The 26,290-nt window shown below is 35.4% G+C and overlaps 1 protein-coding gene across 1 annotated transcript in view; it reads left to right on the plus strand.

Moving 5' to 3' along the window:
* KCNH5 (potassium voltage-gated channel subfamily H member 5) overlaps window positions 1–26,290 on the plus strand; it is a 323,612-nt gene that overhangs the window by 24,442 nt on the left and 272,880 nt on the right. Inside the window, exons 2-4 of the mRNA XM_060166885.1 lie at window positions 3,575–3,698; window positions 14,445–14,551; window positions 19,018–19,146. Of these exons, the coding sequence (XP_060022868.1) occupies window positions 3,575–3,698; window positions 14,445–14,551; window positions 19,018–19,146 (360 nt within the window). The remainder of the gene's footprint in view (window positions 1–3,574; window positions 3,699–14,444; window positions 14,552–19,017; window positions 19,147–26,290) is intronic.

Consider the following 26,290-nt stretch of genomic DNA (forward strand, 5'->3'; position numbering starts at 1 on the left):
TTATTGTGAAATTGTCTATCCTAGTTATGTCATTTTTTTTCTTCATGCATTTTGAAGCTCTTTCATTACTTTCATATGCATTTGGGAGTGCTGTATCTTCTTAATGAATTGACTCCTTTATTATTATTAAATGCCCCTCCTTATTTCTATTACCCCTTGTCTTCAGCTACTTTATTTTGTATTATCATGGGCAGACTTTCTTTCTTTCTTTCTTTCTTTTTGTGGTACGCGGGCCTCTCACCATTGTGGCCTCTCCCGTTGCGGAGCACAGGCTCCGGATGCGCAGGCTCAGTGGCCGTGGCTTACGGGCCCAGCCGCTCTGCAGCATGTGGGATCTTCCCGGACTGGGGCACGAACCTGTGTCCCCTGCATCGGCAGGTGGGCTCTCAACCACTGCGCCACCAGGGAAGCCTCCCAGACTTACTTTCTTATGCTTAGTGTTTGAGTAGTGTATTTTCCCCCACACTTTCAATTTTCAAATTAAAAAAAATTTTAAGTCTTTATTGAACTTGTTACAATATTGCTTCTGTTTTATGTTTTGTTTTATTTGGCCCCAAGGCATGTGGGATTTTAGCTCCCTGACCAGGGATTGAACCCACACCCCCTGTATTGGAAGGTGAAGTCTTATCCACTGGACCACCAGGGAAGTCCGTATCTATCTTTTTATACTTTAAATGGCTCTCTTAAAATACTAGACTATCAGTTTCTATTCTGTTTTTAAAAATCCAGTCTGAAAATTTCTGTCTTATAATTAGTGTGTTTATTCTATTTACATTTAATGTAATGCTTGATATAGTTGGATTTAGGGCTACCATCCTGGGGTTTATTTTCTATTTGTCCTATCTGTTGTTTGTTTTTCCCTTCTTGACTTTTTGTTGTGGAGGTTATTGTTATTATTATTGTTACTATTATTATTTTTTCAGCTAAAATACCTATTACATTTGTTTTATTGTGATTCTGCTGGCAATGGTTTCTCCCAGTTTTTGTTTCTGAGCATGTCTTTATTTGACCTTCAATTTTGAAGGATATCTTTGCTCTCTATAAAAATCTAGGTTGATAAACATTTTTCTCTCAGTATTTTAAAGATGTCATTCCACTGATTTCTGGCCTCCTTTGTTTTTCATTCTTTGTATGCTGTATTTATTACACCTCCCCCAAATATAACACATATAAATAATGTATCTTTTTTTTGATGTTTAAAATTTTTTTTCCCTTATTTTTCATTAGCAATTTTACTGTCATCTTCTTACTGTTGCTTTCTTTGGTTTATCTTGCTTGAGGTTTACTGAGCTAAGATCTCTGTGTTGCTATTTTTCATGCTATTTGAAAAATTTTAGTCATCCTTTATCTAAGTAACATTTGTGTCCTATTCTGGTTTTTTTCCCCAGACTCAGCTACATATATTTTAGACTGCTTGTTATTGTCCCAGGACATCTTTTCCGTTATTTTCTCTTTTTGCTTCAGTTTGCAGTAATTTGCATTGATATGTTTTTAAACTGTCCTTTCTTTTTTAGTGTCCAATATATTGTTAAATCTATTCAGTTTTTTATTTCAGAGATTGTATTGTTTATTTCTGTGTTCCCATCTCAACCTCTCTATTGCCCATTTTTTCTCTTGATTATTGTTACAGTTTCCTGTTTCTTTGCATGCCTAATAATTTTTAATTGTATACGGACATTGTATTGATACAATGTAGAGATTTTGGACTTCATTATTTTCCTCTGAAGAGGATTTCATTTTATTTTAGCAGGTGGTTAAATTACCGGTGCGTCACCTTAATTATGACTTTAGCTTTTTTTTTTTTTTTTTTTTTAGTATGAGTCTATTTTCTACATTTTTGATCTTAGACTCAGGTCATAACCATTTATCCTGAGACTTGATTTTTATTCCTGAAGTAAGGCCTTCTGTGGAATTAATGGAAAGCTCAAGGTATTACCAAGCTTCTCTAACTTGATAGGACTCGAACTCCAAAATTTGTCCTATAGCTTTGGGAAGCTGATGAAGTTTCTGCCTACCTCTTTAGCCTTCTAGTCATTGCACGACAAGATGGGTTCCTTGTAGTCTCATCCTGTGCATGCAGTTTAGGTCACAGAGGAGGATTTGAGGTAGATTTATATACAGGTTTATGGCTCCATATGTTAAAGGAACTCCACCTTAACTTCAAGCTGCTTTGGCGGTCCCAAATTATGATCTTTGACTTTTTAGCCCCATAAGACTTTTCTGTTTGAGCTCTGTCATCCACAAACTTTACAAACTGAGACGTGCTCTCAGGGGAATGGACAGTTAAATGAATATCTCACCTAATGTGTCTTCCTTTTTTCAAGGGTTTGTCTTTTCCGGTTTCTATCCACTTTTGATTGTCTTTTAGTGCCTTGAAACAGATTTTTTTCCATATGTTGGCCCATGCTTCTTGATTTGGCATCTGTTCTGGTAAATTGTACTTGGTTACATATTTGTTTTTCTTCATATGTAAGTTGTTTGAGAGTAAAGGGCATGGTTTATTGATCTTTATTTTATCCCATTGTCTGATCCAGAGTAGTGCCTTTTACTTAGCAGCTACTTAGTCAGTGAATTGCATTGTTATTTATATGAAGAGCAACTGTAAGTCAGAATTTAAACTTCAAGTCATCTACTCATAAGTTAATTTCTCTTCAGTACACCACTCAATATGAGTTCAAAGAAGATTTTTTAGGTAGATATTTTGAAGTATAGTACTCCCTAAAAAATCTGCTTGTAAAATATTGATATTTATTTTAAAAATAATTTTATGTTTTATATTTTAATATTGTTTTAATTTTGATGTTAACATATTTATCATTTGACCTACAAAACTGCTAAAGTTACTGCCTAAAACTGTTGGATTTTCAATCAAGGTATATGCCAAAAGATATTATTTTTTGTATTAATTTTTATACCTAAAGCAAAACCGCTTCTCCATGCAAAACAGACCAGAGATGTTTCTTTTATTTAGAATAATGGTAGTTTCCAAATTCTGTGTAGCATGTGGTTGAAAATAATGTCTCTGAATAATTTTATTTTAAAAAGGGACTTTATTTAAAAATTTGATTTTAAATTAGACTTCTCTAGATCAAACTGATGGACAATGAATTTGTCCCATCATGTCAAAATTACATTAATACAGTTTTTGGAGGAGTCATCCAAACTTGTCTCTGTTATTAAGTTTAATATTCTCAGTTTGTAGAGAAGTGACTGTAGCCCTTAGTCTTAATAAATTAAACTGTTTTTAGCTGTGATTATTATAGTCATTAACATTTATTTAATATTAACCATGCTTTGTTTTCATAGTGTACTGTTTACTTGAATGCAAAGAGTATTGTAAACTGGCTTCTTTTCAGTGGAGTTTTTAGTTTATATGCAAATCTTGTACTCATTGCAGATCTCAGTTGCTGATCATGCTAAAGTAATAATGCCAGTTTCAAGGATACGTTTTATTATTTGTACCATAACAAACCATAGTTATATTTATTTTTATGAATATGTCTTTTTAATTACTTGAAAGAAGTACATTGTTAAATGAAGCTAAAAAACTTCCCTTTTCTTCTTTCTCCTTTAGAATCGAGTTTCTTACTGGGAAATGCCCAGATTGTGGATTGGCCTGTAGTTTATAGTAATGACGGTTTTTGCAAACTCTCTGGGTATCATCGAGCTGACGTCATGCAGAAAAGTAGCACTTGCAGGTAGGTTAAGAGAACAGCTCAGGAATGTTTTCTGAAGTTTAACTAAATGTTGAATGTGGTTAAAAGGCTTAAACTTACTTAGATTCACTGTGATTTGGTCTTGCACCCAGTTCTTGGTACAGAGCTCCCAAAACTCTTGGAATTTCTTGTTATATGTTAATGAGGTGACTTTTGGAAAGCCCATAGATAACCTAAAGATGGGGTTGGCTGCCAGAGGAACCAACCATGTAATTAGTACCATGCCCTCTCCCCAGTCTCCTGGAGAGGGGCTGGAGGTTGAATCAATACCAATGGCAATGATTTAATCAATTATGACTGTGTAATGAAGCCTCCATAAAAACTCAGAGGACAGGTTCTGAGGCCTTCCAGTTTGGGCAACATGTGGAAGTGCCGAGAGTGGCATGTCTGGTGAGGGCATGGAAGCCCCATACCTTGTCCTGTGCATCTCTTCCATCTGCCTGTTTCTGAGTTATATCCTTTTATGATAAACCAGTAATCTGGTAAGCAAAATGTTTCTCTGAGCTCTGTGAGTCTCTCTAGCAAATTATTCAAACCAAAGGAAGAGGTCATGGGAACCTCTCATATATAGCTGTTTGTCAAAAGTACACGTAACAACCTCTGCTTGTAACTGGTGCTGAAGTTTAAGGAGGGTGTCATGGGAACCTCCAATCTGTATTAGGTGGGTCAGAAACACAGGCAACGACCTAGGCTTGTGACTGATTCCTGAAGTCTGGTGGAGGGTGGTCTTGTAGGACTGAACTCTCAATGTTTAACCTGTGGAATCTGATGCTATCTGCAGGTAGGTAGTGTCAGAATTGAGTTGAATCATAGGACACCCAGCTGGTGTCCCTAGAATTGCTTGTTGTTGGTATAGGGAAACTCTCCACCACCACCCCCACACCCAGATTGGAATTGGTACCAGAACCTATTGATTCACATGAAAACTATAGGGTAAAAATTATATTAGAACGTTAAGGAGACTAAACTGTCAATAGAAATACATAGTTTAAGAGCCACTGGTGAGAACTTTTGCAAAGAGAAATATTTTTGCATAGCTGTGAATTTATTAATTCATTCAATAAATATTTTTTGATCACCCTCTATGGGCCACAAACTATTCTAGGTGCCAAGTGATCAAAGGAACATCCTATATCAGAGGACCATTGATGTCATCAGCACTTCTTGAGTTGCTAAAACTGTATTGAACAAAGTAGAGGCAACAACCCCCAACCAAGTAGGACATGGTTTTTGAACATTAAAAAAAAAATCAAAATGAAGTTTTTTCATACTGTGTAAATCACACGTACTTTGTTATGTTGGTACATTGTACCACTGCTATTTTGTTTGACTTATGTAAAACAGAATCTGGCATTTATATTATTTATAACAATTCTTTTAAAATATTCCATATCTGTGAGCTTAAAGAGAGTATTACCAAAAAAGATCATAAAAGAGAAAAGGAAACTCTATATAAGGAACCAATTTAGAACCGAAAACTTTTCACAATATTTCGGTAATGCCAGATGGGATGTTTTTTCCTTGAGTTAATTTTTCTTTAAAGCTCACACTTAACTAAGTACCAAAATCATGTTATTTTAGAACTGCAAGGGGTCAATTATTTCCTACTCCATATTCGTTATTTTTCAGAGGAAAAACTGAGTTAGAGTTAGGTTAAGGGATTTGCCCAGGGAAACAGTGATTTATTTATCTTTTTTTCTACCCCTTTATGCTGCGGAACATTATATGCATATACAAATATATATGTTCTACATCTTCATGGAGGGTAGGGATTTCGTATGGAGTCTAAACCTGACTGTACATGGGAATCACTTAGAGAGGTTTTGCAAAACACAGATTCTCAGACCTCATCTTAAACCTATTGAATCAGAATCACCTCAGGTGGGTAGGTGGGGACAGGAATCAGTCCTTTTAACCAGCAGCTCTGATGATCCTGATGCTTAGCCAGCACTGAGAAATTATCTGTTCAAACATCCTCTTTCTTCGCTTGTCCTCTCCCAGCAGTCCTCATTTTCTCTCTACTAAAGTCATTCTCATATTCAGCCTTCACTTCCAGGCCTGAAATTGGTAGGTAGGAATGATGAAAAACTGTGGCCCCTCGTTGAGAAACTCTCTTTGGTAGCACGGATGTCTCTTGTGCCTTTTTACCTGCTGGGTGGATATTAGCTCTTGGCCTAGCACTGTCACTGAGGTGTGTGTTCTAAATTCTGGGAGGCCAAGGTTTGTATTGAGCATTTCTGCTCCCTTATGTCTCAGCAGGGTTTAGGTTAGGAAAAGGTTAGTTTTATGGTAGACCTAACCTGTGGAACAGGTTCTATAGAGAATTCCAGGAAATGTAGATGCTCCCATACCTATTTCCTGACCTCCCACCATCATCATGCCGGGCTTGTTTCAAGTTGCCATCTTCTACCTGAAGGTGCTCATAACTTTTCCTCCTTTGACTCCCTATAGTTCATCATTTGGCACCGTCATATGGCCTTAAACTAGTTTTTCTTATCCCTGGGGTTTTCATCGCTATTGCTTTTGTTGTCATTTTTGAGATGTATTGCTCTTCATATCTGGATATATTGTGAAGTCATGCTCACATCTCTTCTTGCTTCCCATGTATCTGCCCCTATACCCCAGCCTGTTTTCTTTGGCACATGCAATTTTTCCTATAAAAAGTTCATTAAAAAATGCTGGCATGTTGTAACACAGAGAATGTATATTCTCTCCCCTTAAAGCATTGCTTTCCCTCCTACCAGCAGTGCCAGATTATACATGCCTTGAAGGTAAGGATTCCATCTTGTTCACTCTTGTATGCACTACAGGACACAGCTCAGTGTTCTGTGTCAGTATTGTTGAATTGGTTGGCTTGTTTTGCAATAAACCCTAACCTAGGTCTCACAGACTTCTGTATAACATGCTTTTATTTATTGTATTTTATCCCAAGTGTTATGGTATTTGAGGTGGGTAAGAAAGCAGAGAGCTTTGGATTATGTTACACTTTTTCACTGTGGGAAGAAGTATGCAAATCTCCCCCCAATTCTTCTTCACTTTTGTTAGAGATAGTATTTTCAAAATACCAGTATTCTTTTATTTTTTTTAACATCTTTAGTGGAGTATAATTGCTTTACAATGTTGTGTTAGTTTCTGCTTTATAACAAAATGAATCAGCTATATGTATACATATATCCCCATATCCCCTCCCTCTTGAGTCTCCCTTCCACCCTCCCTATCCCACCCCTCTAGATGGTCACAAAGCACAGAGCTGATCTTGCTGTGCTATGCGGCTGCTTCCCACTAGCTACCTATTTTACATTTGGTAGTGTATATATGTCAATGCTACTCTCTCACTTCCTCGCAGCTTGCCCTTCCCCCTCCCCATGTCAAGTCCATTCTCTACGAATACCAATATTCTTTAAGAATTTTTTTATTGAGGCATAGTTAATTTATAAGATTATATTAATTTCAGGTGTATAACAGTGAGTCAAAATTTTATAAATTATACTCCATTTAAAGTTATTGTAAAATATTGGCTATATTTCTTGTGCTGTACAGTATATCCTTGTAGCTTATTTATAAATCGTAGTTTGTGCCTCTTAATCCCCTACCCTTTTCTTACCCCTCCCCTCTTCCCTCTCCCCACTGGTAATCACTAGTTAAACATAACAGTATTCTTAACACAAACAATTATTACTTGATTGCACAAAATGCCCACTGTGTTCTGCTAATCTAAAACTTGCAAGCAATTGAATGCTCTCGCAGAGCAATGAAGACTAGCATCTGATATATGAGCAAGTGTTTGAATCCTATCAGGTTTTCTTAAGGCATAGTTTATTTTAATGCACGCCCCTTTCAAACTTCTACATTCCATTTAAAAATTAAACTACACCCATTTTACTTTCATTGAAGCACTTTTTAGAAGAATGAAGACCTGGAAATAATAAAAATGTATGGTAGTATATTTATTAAAAAATGTTAAGGCAAAGCCCTAACTTCTTACATCATATGTTGGAAGAATAATGACACTGAAAGAAGCTAACAACGTATTACTAAGTAAAAAAATCAACCAACCAGCCAAATGAACAAAAAAGATTTCAAAACAATATCTGCATCATGATTCCAGTTTTGTTTACATATAGTTGTTTTCCATTTCCTGTATAAATCTATAAAAGCCTTTGAATATGATACACAAGGAAACAGAGGGAGGAAAGAAACTTTTATACACATTTAGAAATACAGTGTTAAAGCTAATGTTATACAGTTTTGGAATCACTGAATTCTAGTTGAATATGGATATAAATAATTTGATACTGAGGGTAGCCTTATAACAAATCAAAGAATTTTACTGATTTTAATAATGACAAGTTTTAGACAAACATAACAGAATAAGAAGCTACAAATCAGTGAGTATCACTTTGTGAGGAAAAAATATGAATACTTTATGTGCTGAAAAAGAGTCATCTTTGTATACAACTTGCACTAGATGGATTAAAATTGATAGGATTAAAGTGGTAACTGCATAAAGATTACATGTCCTATTTTTAAAATATTCAAATGTGAGTTGTTTTATGGAAAATGACAAATATTAATTTGTAATTTTACAATATCAAGAGGCTAAGATTATTTATACATTATATATTATTATACATTATTTATACATTTGTATATTTATTCTGTTTTCTTATCTTTTTCCTTCTTTGTCTTTCCCAGTCCTTCTCTCATTAGACCAGGTGCATAGAATCAAATTAAACATACTCCTCAGTTTGTCCCAATATTATCATTTGGATCTCTCTAGGCACAGTCTATTTATTTTATTTTAATTTCATTTTATTTGTTTTATTTTGTTTCAACTTCTTTTCTTTTATTTCTTTTCCCCTTCCATTCCCCTTCATCTTCCATAGCTATTCATTTTAGTGTGTTCATTGTATGTCTTTCTAATCCATCTTCCATGTGTTTAATAAATACGTGTATTCTTGAAATGATGTTGCTTTGTGTGTGTTTTTAAGGCCTACATAATTCATACTGTGCAGTAAGGTATACAGTTTCTTACTCTTTTCACTCACCATTATGTTTTTGATATTTTTTAATGTTGCTATATCATAATCTATTTCATCATGTCTGACTGTTTTATAGTGTTCCAGTGTCCTCACAACCTTCATTTTCTTTATCCACTTTACTAGTCTTGAACTCCAACTTCTGACACTTTGCTACTCCAACAAGTTGGAGGTAAACATCCTCATGCACATCTTCTTGTGTTCCCATGGGAGAAGTTGTCTGTCTCTATGCCCAGAAATAGAATTGCTGGATAGTAGAATATATGCAGAAATTGTAAATTAACTGCTGTCAGATTGCTGTCCAGAATGGCCCCCTGTTTCTAATCTCAGCAGCCATGATGGAGGGTTTTGCTATATCCTTGAACTTTATAATAGTAGCTAAATTTCTATTAAAATAAAAATCTGATGTGTGCCATGTACTGTCTCATTTTAGCTAAAATTTCAAAAAATATTTTAATGAAATTTCTAGATTCCTAGGAAGTTCAAATGTTCATTTTATTGTCCAATAATTTCATTTCCAAGCTTTTGGACTGTTGCTGTTTACTGAAGGACACAAAATGTATTGCGTGTTTGAAGGAAATTGTATGTAGGTTTTGGGGGGATGGCATTTAAAAACATCTGATCTTATCTCAGGACCCTTAGAAAGCCCTGACATTCGAGACATACCGTCATAGGTCAGGTAGAAACCACTTTAGCATTTTACCCTTGATTAGCCTGAACCTTTTAAAAACCTGTTCTACTTCTTTTAAAATTTACTTTTCATTTATTTATTTTTGTTTTTTAAGATAAAGGGGTGAGAAGAGGAATCAGATAGGTAGGGAAGATTGGAGTAGATAGATGCTTTCAAATACATTTTTTTTTTGGAAGACCCATTAATAATTCTTAACCAAACTATCAAATTAGACAATGAGGCAGAGATATTAAGAGCCACTTTATTGGATGTATTTTCACAGGTAGTTTTATTAACGCAGGGTTACCTCAGTCAACAAGAGAACATTACACATGATGGATGTCAGTCAGTCTGGTTCCATTTGGCCGAGAGCTCTGCTTCACAGTGAGCGAAAGTGTTGAAACATTCAGTGTTGACTGAATGTTTGTGTGCTTATTAGTCCAGGAACATTGTTGACCATTAGCAGATAAAGATTGGCAGCACTCATGATTAGATTATATATTTTTTCAGTTTGTAAGATTCCTTTCTCCTTTGGAAGTCTGTCAAATTATAGCCATACTTACTGTCAGGTGTTATAATGAGGCTGGTTTGTGAGATTTTGATGGCAAAACAAGGGATCCAAAAATAAGTAAATCTTGCTATAAACCAAACCACTTAGTCCTAGAAATTTCCTAGGGTAAGATATACAGGAAAGATATACTGCCAAATGCTCAGGCAAGCTGGATATAGCCCAAGCCAGGCCTCAGGAAATCTCCCTTACTCCCAAGATCAAGTCTTCCCACAAGTTAGTTGTGTGGCAAGGTAAGTGGCCAGATTATCCAGCAGCAGGCCCTGGGTGAATTTATGCCTCAATGTCATGGGTTCACAAAGAAAGAAGACACACAAAATGATGTGTGTATCCCTTTAAGACACAGGGACCCTGCCCATTAGCAGGCATGGCCCAACCCTTGCCCTAGAATTGTAGAGGCGCAAAGGAGTAGGGTTGGGCTGGAGGGGCTTCTAACCCCACCCATAAGAAGCATTCCAGTAATAAGTCATTGTACAGCACATTATAATTTGCAACTTCATGTGCATTATCCTTTTAATCCCCACCCTCTGAGTTATATTAACATTACCATCATTTTACTGATGAGGGAACTAAGAGTCAGAGAAGTTATACGACTTGGCCATGAGCCTTACAGATTGTAAGTGGTCCTCTAAGTGCAGTGGTCCTCTGTTATATTGTGGCTGCTCCATATTATAGCAGGGATAGATTGCTTCTGTGCATCTAATTTTATTTTCCTTCCAATAAGATAACAGTGAAGTTGTAGAAGTCATTTATTATTACTGAAGGGGAGCTTGGCTATCTAAGAGAGTAATTTGAAGCTCTGTAATTTTTTAGTATTCCCATTATATATTCCTGGAGGATATTCAATAAGAGACATAAAAAGTATTTAAGATTATTATATAGATATATAGTTTCTAAAGTCTGATGATTATCATTTCTAAATCTTGGTTTCCTTCAAATTCCATTAACCATTCAAAGACTGCATTGAGCTTCAGCCATCTGCAATCAGGCTGCAGGAAACCTCGGTAAAGAAATTCAACATTTACACATAAAAAGTGCCGAGCAAGTAAGCAAATGTGCCATACACGTAAAATATGCAGAAGCATTGATTTAGTCATTTTGGTTTGGACAACTTCGGGTGGAAACACTTTAAAAGTTTGAATTAATCTCCAGAACACTTGCTTTGGAAGATTGGATAATACATTTCAGACATTCTTTCAGGTCATTTTGAAATATCTTTTGTTATGTAACTGCTGCATTTTACCACTTCAAATATGTGTTCTGTCTCTGGAAATACGTAGTTTTAAAACTTAAAATAAAAATATGAGTGAAACTGCGTAAGAAATAAAACCTATTTTTGAAAAATTATTCAGAGTATAATAAGCTGGGATTTTTTTTCTTAAAATGATCCTATTTTCTTAGGACAGTCTATTTTAGCATTGGGAGGGCTAAAGAATGGGTTATAGAATTTTCAGAGTTTATTTGAGAAATTGCTTGTTTTCACCTTCTCTTCAGCATTTTAGCTGAATCAGACTTGTGTTGTAGTTCTTCTTAAGTGGTATTATTACATCAATTTCTAAGACAGTTTGTTTTTTTTAAATTTGAGTTGTAACATTTTTAATCCTATTCCAGTTAATTTTTCACCATTTTTATCCTAGTTGCTTGTTATATTATAGATGATTTCTTTTTTATGTTTTTCTGTTGGCCAATTATGAATATTGTGTTTTGGTTTACTGAACTATTGACTCTGACATTTAGTAATAGGAGTAAATACTTTCTCTTTTTTTTAAGACCACAAACATTTATTTAGTTTAATTACCCTTATTATTATTATTTTTTGTATTTTTAATGTTTTCTCTTTATTAGTATCTTTAGGTTAAAAATAACAGTCAATAAAAAAGTTTACTTGTCTGTAAAAAATATTAACAGTATTAAATAGTGTTTTATTTGTGGGGAGGAAAGGAGGGTGACTTTGTGCACTTTCACTGAGGAATTCTAATTTAATTAAAATGCCCTCAGGAGATTTTCATAAAACTCGCATGAGCTGAAACTCAGGCTTTGACAGGAACAGTGGCTTTTCAATGCCCTCTGAAGCGTCATGTGTTACTCTGGCTGTAGAATTATGGAGTTAGAGTCTGTCATCCTATTCTGGTATTCTCTTGCTTATTTTACTATTATAATGACAATTAAAAATTCCTTTTTTTATGAAAGAGAAAAGTATTGTATTGAAAATGCAGGCCACAGATTGGACAGCCTTTGGTTGGCCTCATCTACTTTCTTAGTTTTCAGAATTCTAGTTGCTTAGGTTAGTGTTACCATAAGATGGGTCATTACTCTGTAATTTTTTTTTTTGGAATTTTTGAATTTTATTTATTTATTTTTATTTTATTTATTTTTTAATACAGCAGGTTACTCTGTAATTTTTAGTTGTGATATGGTTTCATGGTTGAATCCTGCTAGTTTTGCTGGCTCTTGCTAACAAACTATGCTTTTCATGTTGTAAACTTTCTAGATTGAGACATTCAGGAACAGATTTCCCATGAGGATAAAGAATCTTAACCTTCAGGGGCCTTTACTTGAGTGCATGTCTTTCAAGCCTCTGTACCTAATTTTGTTTTATAATTTTGCATTCCTTTCCTTAAAGACGGCCCCTAAAATTGTATAAGCTTCAGGCCCCGCCACACTTGGATTTACCTCTGGCTAATAAGCTAATTTATTGAAAACTCGAAGAAAAGCAATAACAAAGATATACTTGAGGCTTCAAAAACTTAGTCAAGTGCCACACATTTTTTCCTGGTGGAAGAAATGGTCTGGACAATTACAGCAAGTAGTAGAACTAGGTATCTGAAACCAGATGCACAACTGATGATTGGGAAAGCATCAGGAATAGGGTTTTGTAGGCTTGTAGTGCTTGACTGAGTTCTGTTTTGTAAATTCTCAGACTATTGGTGAGTTTCTTTTAGAAAAAATAGATAATTTAAAATGTTAGGAAATGTTTGTGGTATGTGGAAATTCACTCTTTAATCTATGTTTTGTATGTTCTGTAGTAAATAGCATATGTCTCCTTCAATTTCTCTTCTTTATTTTCCCTCCATTGGCTCTACTTGTACATATTTCAGAAAAATCCTCATAAATAGTGAGAATGCCAATGCAGTATATGTGTAATACAGAGTCTTCACATTTCATTGTAGTATGGGAGTGTAAAAAAGACCATGCAAGCTGAAACCATGTAATAGGATATTAATAATTGAAAAATTATGATTGTTCTGTGACCTTTAACAGTGTTTGTCAAAGCATTAAAAAATCTCTTACTGTTGGTTATAAGTGCAGGGAAATGAAAATAATAGTCAAACTAATATTTATTTTGTACATTATTTAGTGATCTATAACATTAGAAACATTGAGATGAAAGTGTTTCATTTCTTTGTAAAAAGCTATCACAAGTCATTTGAACAATTCTTACATTCTCGTAATGTATTTTATGATATGAGGAGAGCATTTTTTTTTTATCTCTTAGCAAACAGTCATACTCGTTTTAAATTTGAATCCACTTCTACTCTTTTATCCTTCCACTTTCAGTATCGTGAATTACCTCCTAGGGCTCCTTTAATGTGAAGATTTTTTTACTGGCTTGACTTCCTCTGGGAAACCTTGGTCTTTCTTGTAACAGGTCCTTTCCTGATTTATGTTGATAAGTTTGTCCTCACTAGGTTCCTCTGCCTGCATATCTAGAGCCTCTCAAATGACAGCAGTGTCAACATTCCCACTATTCTTACAGAAGAAATAACTGCATTTATGTTTAATTTGAATTTCACTTCCAGCATTATCACTTTACATTTCTTTGGTAGACTTTAATCTTTGATGGCGAATTCCTGCTTTTGTTTATCCGTTTTTGTAAAATGTCATATTAGTTTACCACTGAGAGACAAGGAGACAACACAACTACACACTTTGCTTTCTGTGCGTGAACTGAGTAGTAGTAGATGCACAGTAATACTGACAGGCTTTAAAAGAAGTGGTGTGATTTGTCACTAATTGTAATGTGTACTTGTTTTTTACTAGTGACTTGTAGACTGATGAGCTAGCAACAAAGTTTATACTTTATGCTATCATTCACAGTTAATATACTATGAAAACCAAAATTTGAACTCTGTTGTTGGGAAACTGGTATTATTTAACTAAAGCATAGTAACTAAAATTGCGCATATTGGACTTGTGTAAAGTGAAGACTGCTTCTCTCTCTCTTTCTCTCTCTCTGTATGTTCAAAATAACTTCTAAAGCTAGATTTTAGCAGGAAGTTTAGCAGTCATGGTTAAAACATGGTTTAAATATTTCACTTCATTTTGTGGGAGCAACATTATATTTTGTAACTAAATCCGAATATTTAATTTAAAAAAGACAAATATATGATTTTATGTAGCATTTGAAAAGGAACACAAAACTGAAATGGATTATTTGGTGTTTTTTCCAGTTTTATGTATGGAGAATTGACTGACAAGAAAACCATTGAGAAAGTCAGGCAGACTTTTGACAACTACGAGTCAAACTGCTTTGAAGTTCTTTTGTACAAGAAAAACAGTAGGTATCTATATTACCAATAAGGTGTGTCAACTCTTTATTAATATTACGTCTTGGTAAGTGGTAGTTAAGCTATAGTGTAGAGAGAATATAAAACTTTTATTGCTTCTCTTGGCAGGAGGTACTTGTAAAAATTAGATAGCAAAATTAATGAATAATACTTACGAAAAGCAACCTTTTGAGGACTGAAAGAAAAATATAATGCATTTTGAATGTGATTTTTTTTGTGTCAGGTGGCAAAATGTTCTGTGACTAATACTCATGATAAAGATCCTATAGTTGTGACAGCAACTAAAAATGACAGATAAATTCATTCATTTCTTCTTACAGTTAAAGGGAAAGTTGATTGGTGTCAATGGGTATGTGTGATTACCTTTCTACACATATGTAGATGACGTGAGTATATGGTATCTACCTGAGGTGAATCTTTACCAGTATGGCTGTTTGCTAGACTCAGACTGTTTTTGTGCTAGGCTTTTGAGTGGAAGTAATCATTACTTTCAGGATGGGCCATTCACACTTGGTAACTTTGTGTTGCTGTTGTTTGCTGTTCTCCATGATGGGATTTGTGGGTGGTCAATTGTCTGTTATATAATCACATAAGACCTCATGATATGGGTCTTAGGCAATTATGGGAGAGTCTGATGAGACTCTCCATTGGAGTTTGGAGGAAGAAAACAACCAAACAAAAAGCCAACTAGTACACTCATCAAACAAGTCTCCTTTCTGATTTGTTTTCTTTGAATAGTCACTTATTTTATTTCTTTTTTTGCTGCATTTCCAAACAGAGTTTTGGTTTTTTTTTTAAAAAGAACAGTCACTGCATAAGATGAGTCAACTTATTTAGTGTTAATGTTAAATGATACCAAAGCCACTTATTATTTTTAGTGGAAATTGATGGTTACTAAATTCTTCCCCAGTTCAGGAAGCATTCTAGCTTCAACAGGAAGCGCTTGTACTGTGTTTAGTGCTGGTTGGGTTTTGTGGAGCATAATTTATCCTCTCCATTGTACCTTAAACATTTGTTCTCTATGGAATATTTAGAATTTTATTTAGGTTTCTCTTTTTATTAATAGACCATCATAGAGATAACAACAACCATAGACATTGCTTCACAGTAGTAGTGAAGTTCCATTACCAGTATCACCTGGTTATGGGAGCACCGGTCTTCAGTGGTTTTACTTAAGGAACATCTTATCATCTTATCTTTCATTTTAGAATCAAGGCTGAAAATGTATTTCTCTTTGACATCATAGCCAAATGTCCGTTGGCTTACCAACTAGAAAACAATCCATTCTGAATGATCAGCTCTGTCTTCTACAAGAGAAAAGCCAGTTTCTAGGTGCTTTCTGGTTTTTTTTTCACTAGGTCCAAATACATACTGATAAGCTGTAGTAGACCCATATGCCAAACTCCCTTTCATTGTTTTTTTTTTTTTTTTTTTGCTGTGCCACGAGTCTTCTGGGACCTTAGTTCCCCAACCAGGGATCAAACCTGTGCCCCCTGCCTTGGAAGTGCAGAGTCCTAACCACTGGACCAGCAGGGAATGCCCCCTGTCATTTTCATATAGGGTTGTTATCCCTCAAATGACTTCAATATGTACCTCGAGTTTAGCAAATAATTTAAGAATATTCCATATTACTAGAGTCATTTAACCCTGGGATTTAAACAGAATAAACGAATCTTTTTCAGATTTTAAAGCTTCAAAGCCAAGTCCATAGTTTCTGATTTTCTCAAAAATACCTTTGTGGAAATTTTGTTTTGTTTAGATCCTTTAAATCATGTTAACAATAGCTTTTTTTTTTAACGTCTTTATTGGAGTATAATTGCTTTACAATGGTGTGTTAGTTTCTGCTTTATAACAAAGTGAATCAGTTATACATATGTTCCCATATCTCTTCCCTCTTGCGTCTCCCTCCCTGGCTTTAATATTTCATTTCCAAAAGTTTCCTTCCAAGGTGGTTTGGATAGTTTGCTTTATTTTAATAGCTTGTAATAATTGTCTGACCTTTGTTCAGGCCTGTCTGGTTCTTTTCAGATCTATACAGTATCTATACACATGTAGCTGTCTGCTTAGAGCCAGTAGGAGTTATGGCCCATAGCACTATAGATTAAAACTCCTGTCTCTTCTGGAAAGTATCTGCATTGAGTTTTTTTTCTTTAATATGAAGAATAGATATTATCCATGCATTATAAGGCAGTTCTACTATACTTAAAAGCAGCTTTAAAAAATCTTGTAAATAGCTAAAGGCTTTTGAACAACAACTGAAAAAAGTGTGTTCTTTTGACGTTTTTTAATGTTAGAAAAAGTCACATGCCTGTAGAGAACTGTTTTGGGAATGCCTGAATGCCAAGTCCTCCCAACACTTCCATTAAATAATTAGCTAAACACCATTTGCAGACAGGGAGATTGAGGTATCGGATTTAATATGTGTCATGATTGACATTTCAGTTTGCAGCCTCTATTGTTTAGGTCCATTGCACTGATTAACAGTGGGCTGCTTCTACTGTTGAGAAAGAAGCAGTGGCTCTGGGATGATGACTGAAAATGGATCTTTCTGTTTACACAAAGGCAGAACTGTGACAGCTAGGGCAACTCCAGATAATCAATGCCAGGGCACTGCCTCGAGTTTCCAGCAGCCACAGGCCTCTCTACCTAACCCTCCCAGACTTCCCGTCTCCTTGAACCCCAAATCCAGAATATGGATATTTCACCAACCACTCAGCAACAACCACTCAGCAAAAACAGCCTACTTGGAGAAGTCTGAGCCTGTGACTAAACCTGAAAATAGTGTACCGTGATATCTGAGAACAATTTTAAAAACAGCTCTGACTCAATGCCAAAATTTGAAAAGTTGCTGTTTTCATAGGAAGGTATGAACTGTAACATCTCTTTCTGTTCAGATTTCTAGCAGACCTTGGAAAATGACTTATTTTTAATACCCCTTTCTCTCTGTTTATGACCTTGCTGCCTCAAGCTCACTGTGTTGGAACAGCCATAGGCCATGTATCTGCTAGCGTCTGGGCCTGGTGATTTGTCAAACTGTGTACATCACTCACAGTTCCTGGACACACTGTGTAAAATAAGAAGCAGAAAACAAAGAACAAGCCTTTCTGGGAGATAGTGTGATTGTTTTTGAGGTCCCTGTCTCATCCTGTAATCATTTTGGAAAAGGCCGTGTCCTTCTGTAGGCCCCCTGGGGTTGCAAAGGACCTGGTTGTCAGAACTGAATATTTATAGAAATCTCCTCTCTCGAATTCCCTGACTTCTAGCACCCAGTAGTTAAAGTCACCCGTTCTTGGGTAAATGGCAAATTCCCCTTTGTGGTGATATCGTTACCTGACAATTTTTGGCCACAGGTGTGGAGGTACTTCTTATTGGTTTTCATTGGAAGTCACTAACAGGCTATCAACTCTCACCTAGAGATTATTAACAGCTGCACATTTCACTCCCCAAATCCCAAACTGACAAGAGACTTTATGTCTTTAAGAATGAATATTTGGAGAGGCTTTACTGCCTGTGGCTTGGAAAGACCATAATGGAAAATGTGTCTTTTTGATTCTGATGGAACATTCCCTCAGTGTTTTATCATTTAATGGGTAATTACTCCTTTGAAGGCATTTCTTGTGTCTTCAGACATTTATTATTTGACCCATTGCCAGTTTCTAATTTGTCCAAATCCTAAACCTTGAATGCTTTGAAACTCTGTGTCCTCTGGAGTCTGTAGGAGCCACTGTTTGAAGAACATGGTGACAGAGACCAGCCTCATGCTTTGAGTGAGGGAGTTTGGAAGCAGTGTCTCATGAAGACGCCTGAGACTTTCAAGGCCTGGGGACATTTTTTCTTTTCTTTAACACTGCCTTAAAGGCTTCAGGTATAGCTCTGTGTACATCAGGCTTCTAGTGTTGCTGACATCGTATCTCTCTGACGTAGGGATGTGGTCAGAGCCACAGAGTTATAAGTCTATCTGACTGATGAGAGAATCTTGAGATAGAAGCAACATTTCAAAAGTTTCTCAAAGAGGAATACATATCAGAGCATCAGGTATTGATGTTGAAGTCGACTGGAAACACTTCTCAAAGTGACAAGGAGGAATGCTCACACTTGGTGAGACTATGGAAAGGAGGTGGTGAGAGCAGCAGTGGTGTAGGGACCCAGATCTAAAGCTGATGCTGGCATTGCTTAAATAGCAAGACTGCCTTTATTCCACTGCATTGTGAAATGACACCCCATGCTTTATTTCAGATTTTGATATTTTGGGTTGAAAAATATGTTCATTAATTTTTGAGCAACTGGTAGTTGATCTAAAATGAAAGTTGTTTTGATTCTTTCCAGCAATTAAAATACTATTGTTTTGGTGCTAATTCTTGGCATAGCAGTTGGCAGCTGAAGGAGGAAGGAAAGCGGGAGACGATATCATCGTGGTGGCTATGTCACGCTCTGTTGTCCTTTCTCTCTTTTACAGGAACCCCTGTTTGGTTTTATATGCAAATTGCACCAATAAGAAATGAACATGAAAAGGTGGTTTTGTTCCTATGCACTTTCAAGGACATTACGTTGTTCAAACAGCCAATAGAGGATGATTCAACAAAAGGTAATTTTCAAGGGAATTACCATACTTAAGGATTAGCCTGTCATTTAAATATATTATTATTATTATTTTAACAGCATCCATTGGTTGAACTTGAAAACAGAATTTTACTGTGTGGCCGTTCTTTTGCTTTATTCATTCTAGTAATTGTCCAGAATCAGTTTTATTCAATCATATTGTTTGAATGGAAGTAGAACATTGAAATATTCATTGGTTAACTTAAATTATAAGTTAAATTATAAGAGGAATTGAGATGAGATAAGGAAGAGATTTAATTTAATAATAGAGCATTATTAATTTTGAATCAATATAATGGGAGTTTCAACACCTTCTATCTTACTGAGCTTTAGAAACAAAGCTTGTGGGATTGTTTGGGTGATGTCCTATTAGAACACAGTTGATTAGTTGATTGAATTTTGTTACATTGATTAGAGCTTGATTAGTTGACTTTTCCAGGTTACTTTTCTCCCTTTATTTATTTGGTTGTTGTAGATTCTCTTGGGTAGATGTTGTTTAATTACGTAAAGAACAATTTTGTCATCCAGAAAGCGGCTGGCAAAATGCAAACATTCTGATTGGAGTCTTATTGACTATAATATCCAAAGAGACTGCTATAGAAACATTAGTCAGTGGCATGTGCTTTTACCCCCTTTTATATGTAATTTACTCTCATTTTGTTCTCTCCAATTATGTTTAAATTAGAAACTGGTGTCATATAAATGCAGAATTTCAAATACCCTCAGAAGATTTTATGAAACATTATTTTTAATAATATCTTAGGAGACCAAAAATGGAATGTTTTCTTTACATTTAACAAACATTGCCGTTTCTCACCTCTTTAAAAAAACTGGCACAGAAGTTTTAATCATTTCAACTGTAATCATAATCATAGAAAAATTGCATTAGGTTTATTCCCTGCATATGAATTCATATGTATATTATATAAGTGTGTGTGTGTGTATATACATATGCTTAGTTTCTGGTTAGCAACAAATTGCAAGAGGACAATTTTATGACGTGCAGAGCATTTAAAGTATGAGAGAAATTCATTTGTGACTATTTCTGAAAATGTGTGTGTTAAATCATCTCCTAGAAGATCGAATATTCACTTTTCGACATGTACTACCTGTTTCTCTGCCTTTACTCATAGAGCCAGTGTCTAGGAAGTTTAGGATAAATTTCAATATTATTTTTAAATAGAATATCTTTTAATAGTGTTTAGGTTTAGTGCGCCTTCGTTTTAAAATTCAAGGTGCTCCATCCAATAGCAGTAGAATACATATTCTTCTCAAACTTACATGGAACATTCACTAGATAGATCATATTCTGGCCATAAAACATACTTTGACAAATTTAAAAGGATAGAAACCTTGCAAGGTATGTTCTTAGATCACAGTGGAGTTAAACTAGAAATCAATGAGAGAAAGACAACTAGAAAACCCCCAAATATTTGGAAATTAACACATTTCTAAATAGCCAATGGGTTAAAGAAGAAGCCTTAAGATAAATTAGAAAAATATTTTGAACTAAATGAAAATTAAAATACAACATATCAAATTTCTGAGATGCAGCAAAAGCAGTGCTTAGAGGAAAATGCATGTCATTAAATGCATATATTTGAATGAAGAAAGTTACAAAATTAATAACCTAAGCTTCCACCTTAGAAAACTAGACAAAGAAGAGCAATTTAAGCCAAAGCAAGCTGAAGACAAGAAGTAATAAACTTGAGAGTAGAAATCAATGAAATAGAAAACAGAAAAAACGTTCAAGAGAATCACTGTAACTCAAAGCTGACTCTTAGAAAAGAATATTAAAGTTAACAAACCTCTAGCCAGGCTAACCAAGAAAAATGGAGAACACAAATTACCAATACAAAGACTTAAAGAAGGGCCATTACAACATATTTCATGGGCATAAAAGCATGTAAAGAAATGCTTTGAACTACTTGATAGCCACTGAATTGATAACTTAGTTAAAGTGGGCCAATTCCTTGAAAGACACAAACTACCAGAACACACACTAGGAGAAATAGATAACCTGAATTGTCCTATATCTATTAAATAAGTTAATAATTAATACACTTCCCAAATAAGAAGTGCAGATGGTTTCATTGGTGAATTCACAGTCTCTTCCAGAAAATAGTAGTACAGAGAACTCTCCTAACTCATTTTATGAGGCCAGCTGTACCATCATACCAAAACCAGAAGACATTACAAACCAACATTTCTCATGAACGTAGATGTAAAAATCCTCAGCAAAAGTAGATTGCAATGACATATTAAAAGAATTACACATAATGACCAACTGGGATTTCTTCCACATATGCAAAGCTGGTTCAAAATTCAAAAAACAATCACTGTAATTCATTGTACCAACAGCAGGGTAAAGAAGAAAGTTCATTTGATCATATCAGTTGGCATAGAAAAAGCATTTCACAATACCCAACACCTGTTCACGATAAAACTCTCAGCAAAGTAGGAATAGAGGGGAACTTCCTCAACTTGATGAGAAACATCTATGGAAAACCTGCAGCTAATAGCTGACTGTATCTTAAAGTGCTATATATATTTAAAAAAATTTATTTTATATTGGAGTAGAGTTGATTAACAATGTTGTGTTAGTTGCAGGTGTACAGCGAAGTGACTCAGTTATACACATATACATGTATCTATTCTTTTTAAAATTATTTTCCTATTTAGGTTATTACAGAGTATTGAGCAGAGTTTCCTGTGCTATACAGTAGGTCCTTGCTGGTTATCTATTTCAAATATAGCAGTGTGTACATGTCAATCCCAAATTCCCAATCTGTCCCTCCTCCCCACCCTTCCCCTTTGGTAACTATTAGTTCGTTCTCTAAGTCTGTGAGTCTGTTTCTGTTTTGTAAATAAGTTCGTTTGTATCTTTTTGTTTTAGATTCTGCGTATAGCAATATCATATAATATTTGTCTTTCTCTGTCTGACTTACTTCACTTAGTATGATAATCTCCAGGTCCATCCATGTTGCTGCAGATGGCATTATTTCATTCTTTTTAATGGCTGAGTAATATTCCATTGTATGTATGTATCACATCTTCTATATCCATTCACCTGTTGATGGACATTTAGGTTGCTTCCATGTCTTGGCTATTGTAAACAGTACTGCAATGAACACTGAGGTGCATGTAACCTTTCAAATCACGTTTTTCTCTGGATATATGCCCAGGAGTGGGATTGCTCTCCAGCATTTATTATTTGTAGTTTATATATATGTCAATCCCAATCTCCCAGTTCATCCCACCCCTCTTCCCCCCTTGGTAACCATAAGTTTGTTCTTTACATCTGTGACTGTATTTCTGCTTTGCCGATAAGTTCATCTGTACCATTTTTCTAGAATCCACATATAAGTGATATTATTTGATATTTGTTTTTCTTTCTGACTTACTTCACTCTGTATGACAATCTCTAGGTCCATCCACGTCTCCGCAAATGGCACTATTTCATTCTTTTTTATGGCTGAGTAATATTCTATTGTATATATGTACCAGATCTTCTTTATCCATTCCTCTGTCTATGGACATTTACGTTGTTTCCATGTCTTGGCTATTGTAAACAGTGCTGTAATGAACATCGGGGTGCATGCATCTTTTTGAATTATGGTTTTCTCTGGATATATGCCTAGGAGTGGGATTGCTGGGTCATAGGGTAGCTCTATTTTTAGTCTTTAAGGAACCTCCATACTGTTCTCCACAGTGGCTGTACCAATTTACATTCCCACCAACAGTGTAGGAGGGTTCCCTTGTAGACATTTTGATGATGACCATTCTGACTGGTGTGAGGTGATATCTCATTATAGTTTTGATTTGTATTTCTTTAATAATTAACGATGTTGAGCATCTTTCCATGTGCCTCTTGGCCATCTGTATGTCTTTGGAGAAATGTTTATTTAGGTCTTCTGCATATTTTTTGATCGAGTTGTTTGGTTTTTTGATATTGAGCTACATGAGTTGTTTGTAAATTTTGCTAAAGAGCTATATTTTAAGATAAAATATAAATGATTGGCATATGACTTGTGACCTAACATATTCTTCAAATGAATTTCTCCTGCCATCACACATGAATGATAGTCAGACTGAGTAAAAAGCTTTTATGTCATAGACTTTTCCCTCAAAAATATTTACACTTTTATTTACATTTATATTTGATGATTATTGTTTTTTTTCATTTACTTTAAGTGATTTCATGGCACAGCTAAAGTTGGCCAAGAAAAGTATAGTACTTTCTCACAGTTCTGACCTGCTGAACGTTAATGATGGTGTCTATTTATGGAAACTGAAAGTTGGCAGCATTTTACAATGAGGCTGGGGAAAGGGTGCTAATACTGAAGGGCTGACCTTTACTTCTCAAGTTAGTACCACTCCATTTATCTGCCTCTACCTCCATCTCTCTGCCTCCTCACATCCACTCATTGAGCTTTTCTTTTAAATGCATAATTTTATTCTTACAAAAATGAACTCCATTCAAACAAACTCCAGACAACTCAGACCACTTGATTTTTGAGCTATGTGTTCAACAGAGATGTAAATTAGAATTTATAGGGAAAATCAAACCCCATTGTGAAAAGGATTAGAGTAAAATATCGCTTTCCAGTGCCAGAATTTGTAGTGGAAGAGCTTATTTTAAATAGACTTTTATTTCAAGACTCCACCACACCTTTCAAATACATAACAGATTTCTGAAAAAGTATTGCACAATGTAACTATGAATGGTGTATATGAGCTACATTCATGTGAGTTGTAAATATATGAAAAATTCAAGAGAAATAAAATATTTATGACCTTAAGCAATCGTCCCATCCCTGTGAAGCTAGCAGTATCAGAAAGTATGTTTTGAAAACTTGGCACAAAAATGTATCTTTCAACTTTTTAAATTGAGCCAAGGGGACCATGGAACTTTTGGGAAAGAGCAGATGAGATTTCATGATAATACCATAATATCAAAATGATTTGAGTCTAGAGCATTGAACTTGGACACAGTTATCTTACTTTTGATTCAGCCTTGGGCAACAGAGTTACTTAACATGAGCCTTCTTATGACTCTTCTAGGAGTATTTGTTCTTTTTGTTTATTTTATCTATTTTTTTTTCCCAACCAAAAATGCTGATTGAGCAAACATTATGGTGCAGAGACTGTTCTAGGTCCTGGAGATACAAAGTTCCTTCTGTCGCATACTAATGGGGGAGGGGGAGGCACGACAAACAAGTAAATATATAGTGGAAGCTTTGTTCTGATTGCTCTTATTTTCTCAGTAAAAGAGGAAACACAGTTATCAACTGAGAGTAAGGCTGGTGAGGAGATGAGGGGGAGGCATGAAACGGTTGTGTAGAGAGTAGAGCAGTGAGTGGCCAAGGTTAAATTCAGCAGGTTTGCTGTGAAGCACTAAGGTCCATGTGAGGCTAGTGGTCATACATTTTATTAGTATCTATGAGCATGATTATGTGTTTACTCCACCCGTGTTTAGTCACAGGTATATAGATGCTGAAGTAGGTGAGCTGGATTTAACCAGAGTTGGGATTTGGTCAGGTGAGCAAGATGAAAAGAATCAGGGAGCTCCTCAGGGATCAAGGAGAAGGGATCAGGGAGCCAAGGATGCTTGCAAGGGAGTAGGTTGAGGTTGTTTGCAAAATGTTGAACCAATACTTAGGTAATAAAGGCTTGGCCTAGGACGTAGGAAATAGTGTTTTAGGATGCAGAACAAACAAGGGAATTCATGCATTGGAAAGCCAGGACATAACATTTTTCATCCCAGAACAAGGGCATTTTACCTTCTTAATGTGAAAAGGGGCCAGTGATTGGAGCAAAGGCCCACACTCAGACATATGGGTGAAAGACTAAACTGGCTAACTGTGAATTTTGTTTCTAAATTGTATCTCGGATAGTAACTATAGCATGATGGCAGACAACTAGTTTGAGCACAGCTCTTATAATGAATCCTATGATCACCAAAACTTCATTCTAGATTAATTTTTCCCTTTGAAGTGAATGGCGCTGAGTGATGTCAACAATATCTTTGACTTATACCATGATGGATGGTAGCAGAAACTATTGAAGGGAAAGAAAACCAGCTTTGTTGGAGTAGTTAATATGTGTCAGGAGCTTTGTATTCGTTTTTGCTCATTCCTATAATTCTGAAAATTAGTATTATTATCTCCATTTTACTGTTGAAGATTCTGACACCCACAGTCTGACTGATTTCCAATCTGATGTTCTCTCTATTACACGATGCTGCCTCATCCTTTCCAGTGGAAACATATTGCTGGGGTTTGGCCACCCTAATCCCCTGCTCTCCTTTTTCCCTACAAAGATGAAGCACAAGTTGAGAACACTCTGAACTTGTGCTTTTGTACTGTTTTGAATCAACGGAATTTACTGATAATAATTCAAAGAGGCAAAAGTGTTTTTGTTATCTTTTGTTCCTGGTATTGAGGTCTTAGAACTGTTATTCAGATTATCAGTCAATGGTACCTGATACATCATTTATAATAATACGAAGGGGAAAAATTACAGCCAAGAAATCCATTCTGTTGATTATCCCTATGTGTTCTAAAAGAGATGGTCCTAATCTCTGTCCATTTATACTGTACAGTATTTTCAAAGAGATTCCAAAACTGCCAAGACACTTACAGTGTGAAATATCCTGTGCCAAATAGTTAGGGCATCTTTGTGCCAATAATTGAGACAAAAAAACTTCCTGTAGAATGAAAATAACAGCAAAAATAGCAACCTTCCCCTTGTAGGAAGCCAATGATTTTCTTTAGAGAGTAAACAACAGATGAAATATGAGTAATTATACCATGTGGTCTCTATGGCCAAGAGTATAATTGTTTACCTAAGCTTTTTTCTTATAGATCAGAGTCTTGTGTTGCAGTCTGGTAGATTGATTGAACTGCCTCTGTGACTTCCTTTTATTTTTAAGATTAGGCAGTCCATGACAAAGAGGTTGATTGCAACCCAATAGAGCTAAACTAATGTTTTATTAAGAAGGAGTTGGCATCCTGAGCTTTTAGGAGAACAAATGTTCTCATAATGCCATGAACAACTTATAGAGCAACTATTAGGCTCTTCATATTAGGCAGTATGTTCACATTGCCCTGTATCGACCACATCTAAGT

Source organism: Lagenorhynchus albirostris, chromosome 1, assembly GCF_949774975.1.
Source record: "Lagenorhynchus albirostris chromosome 1, mLagAlb1.1, whole genome shotgun sequence".
In the NCBI taxonomy this organism is placed as follows: Eukaryota; Metazoa; Chordata; class Mammalia; order Artiodactyla; family Delphinidae; genus Lagenorhynchus; species Lagenorhynchus albirostris.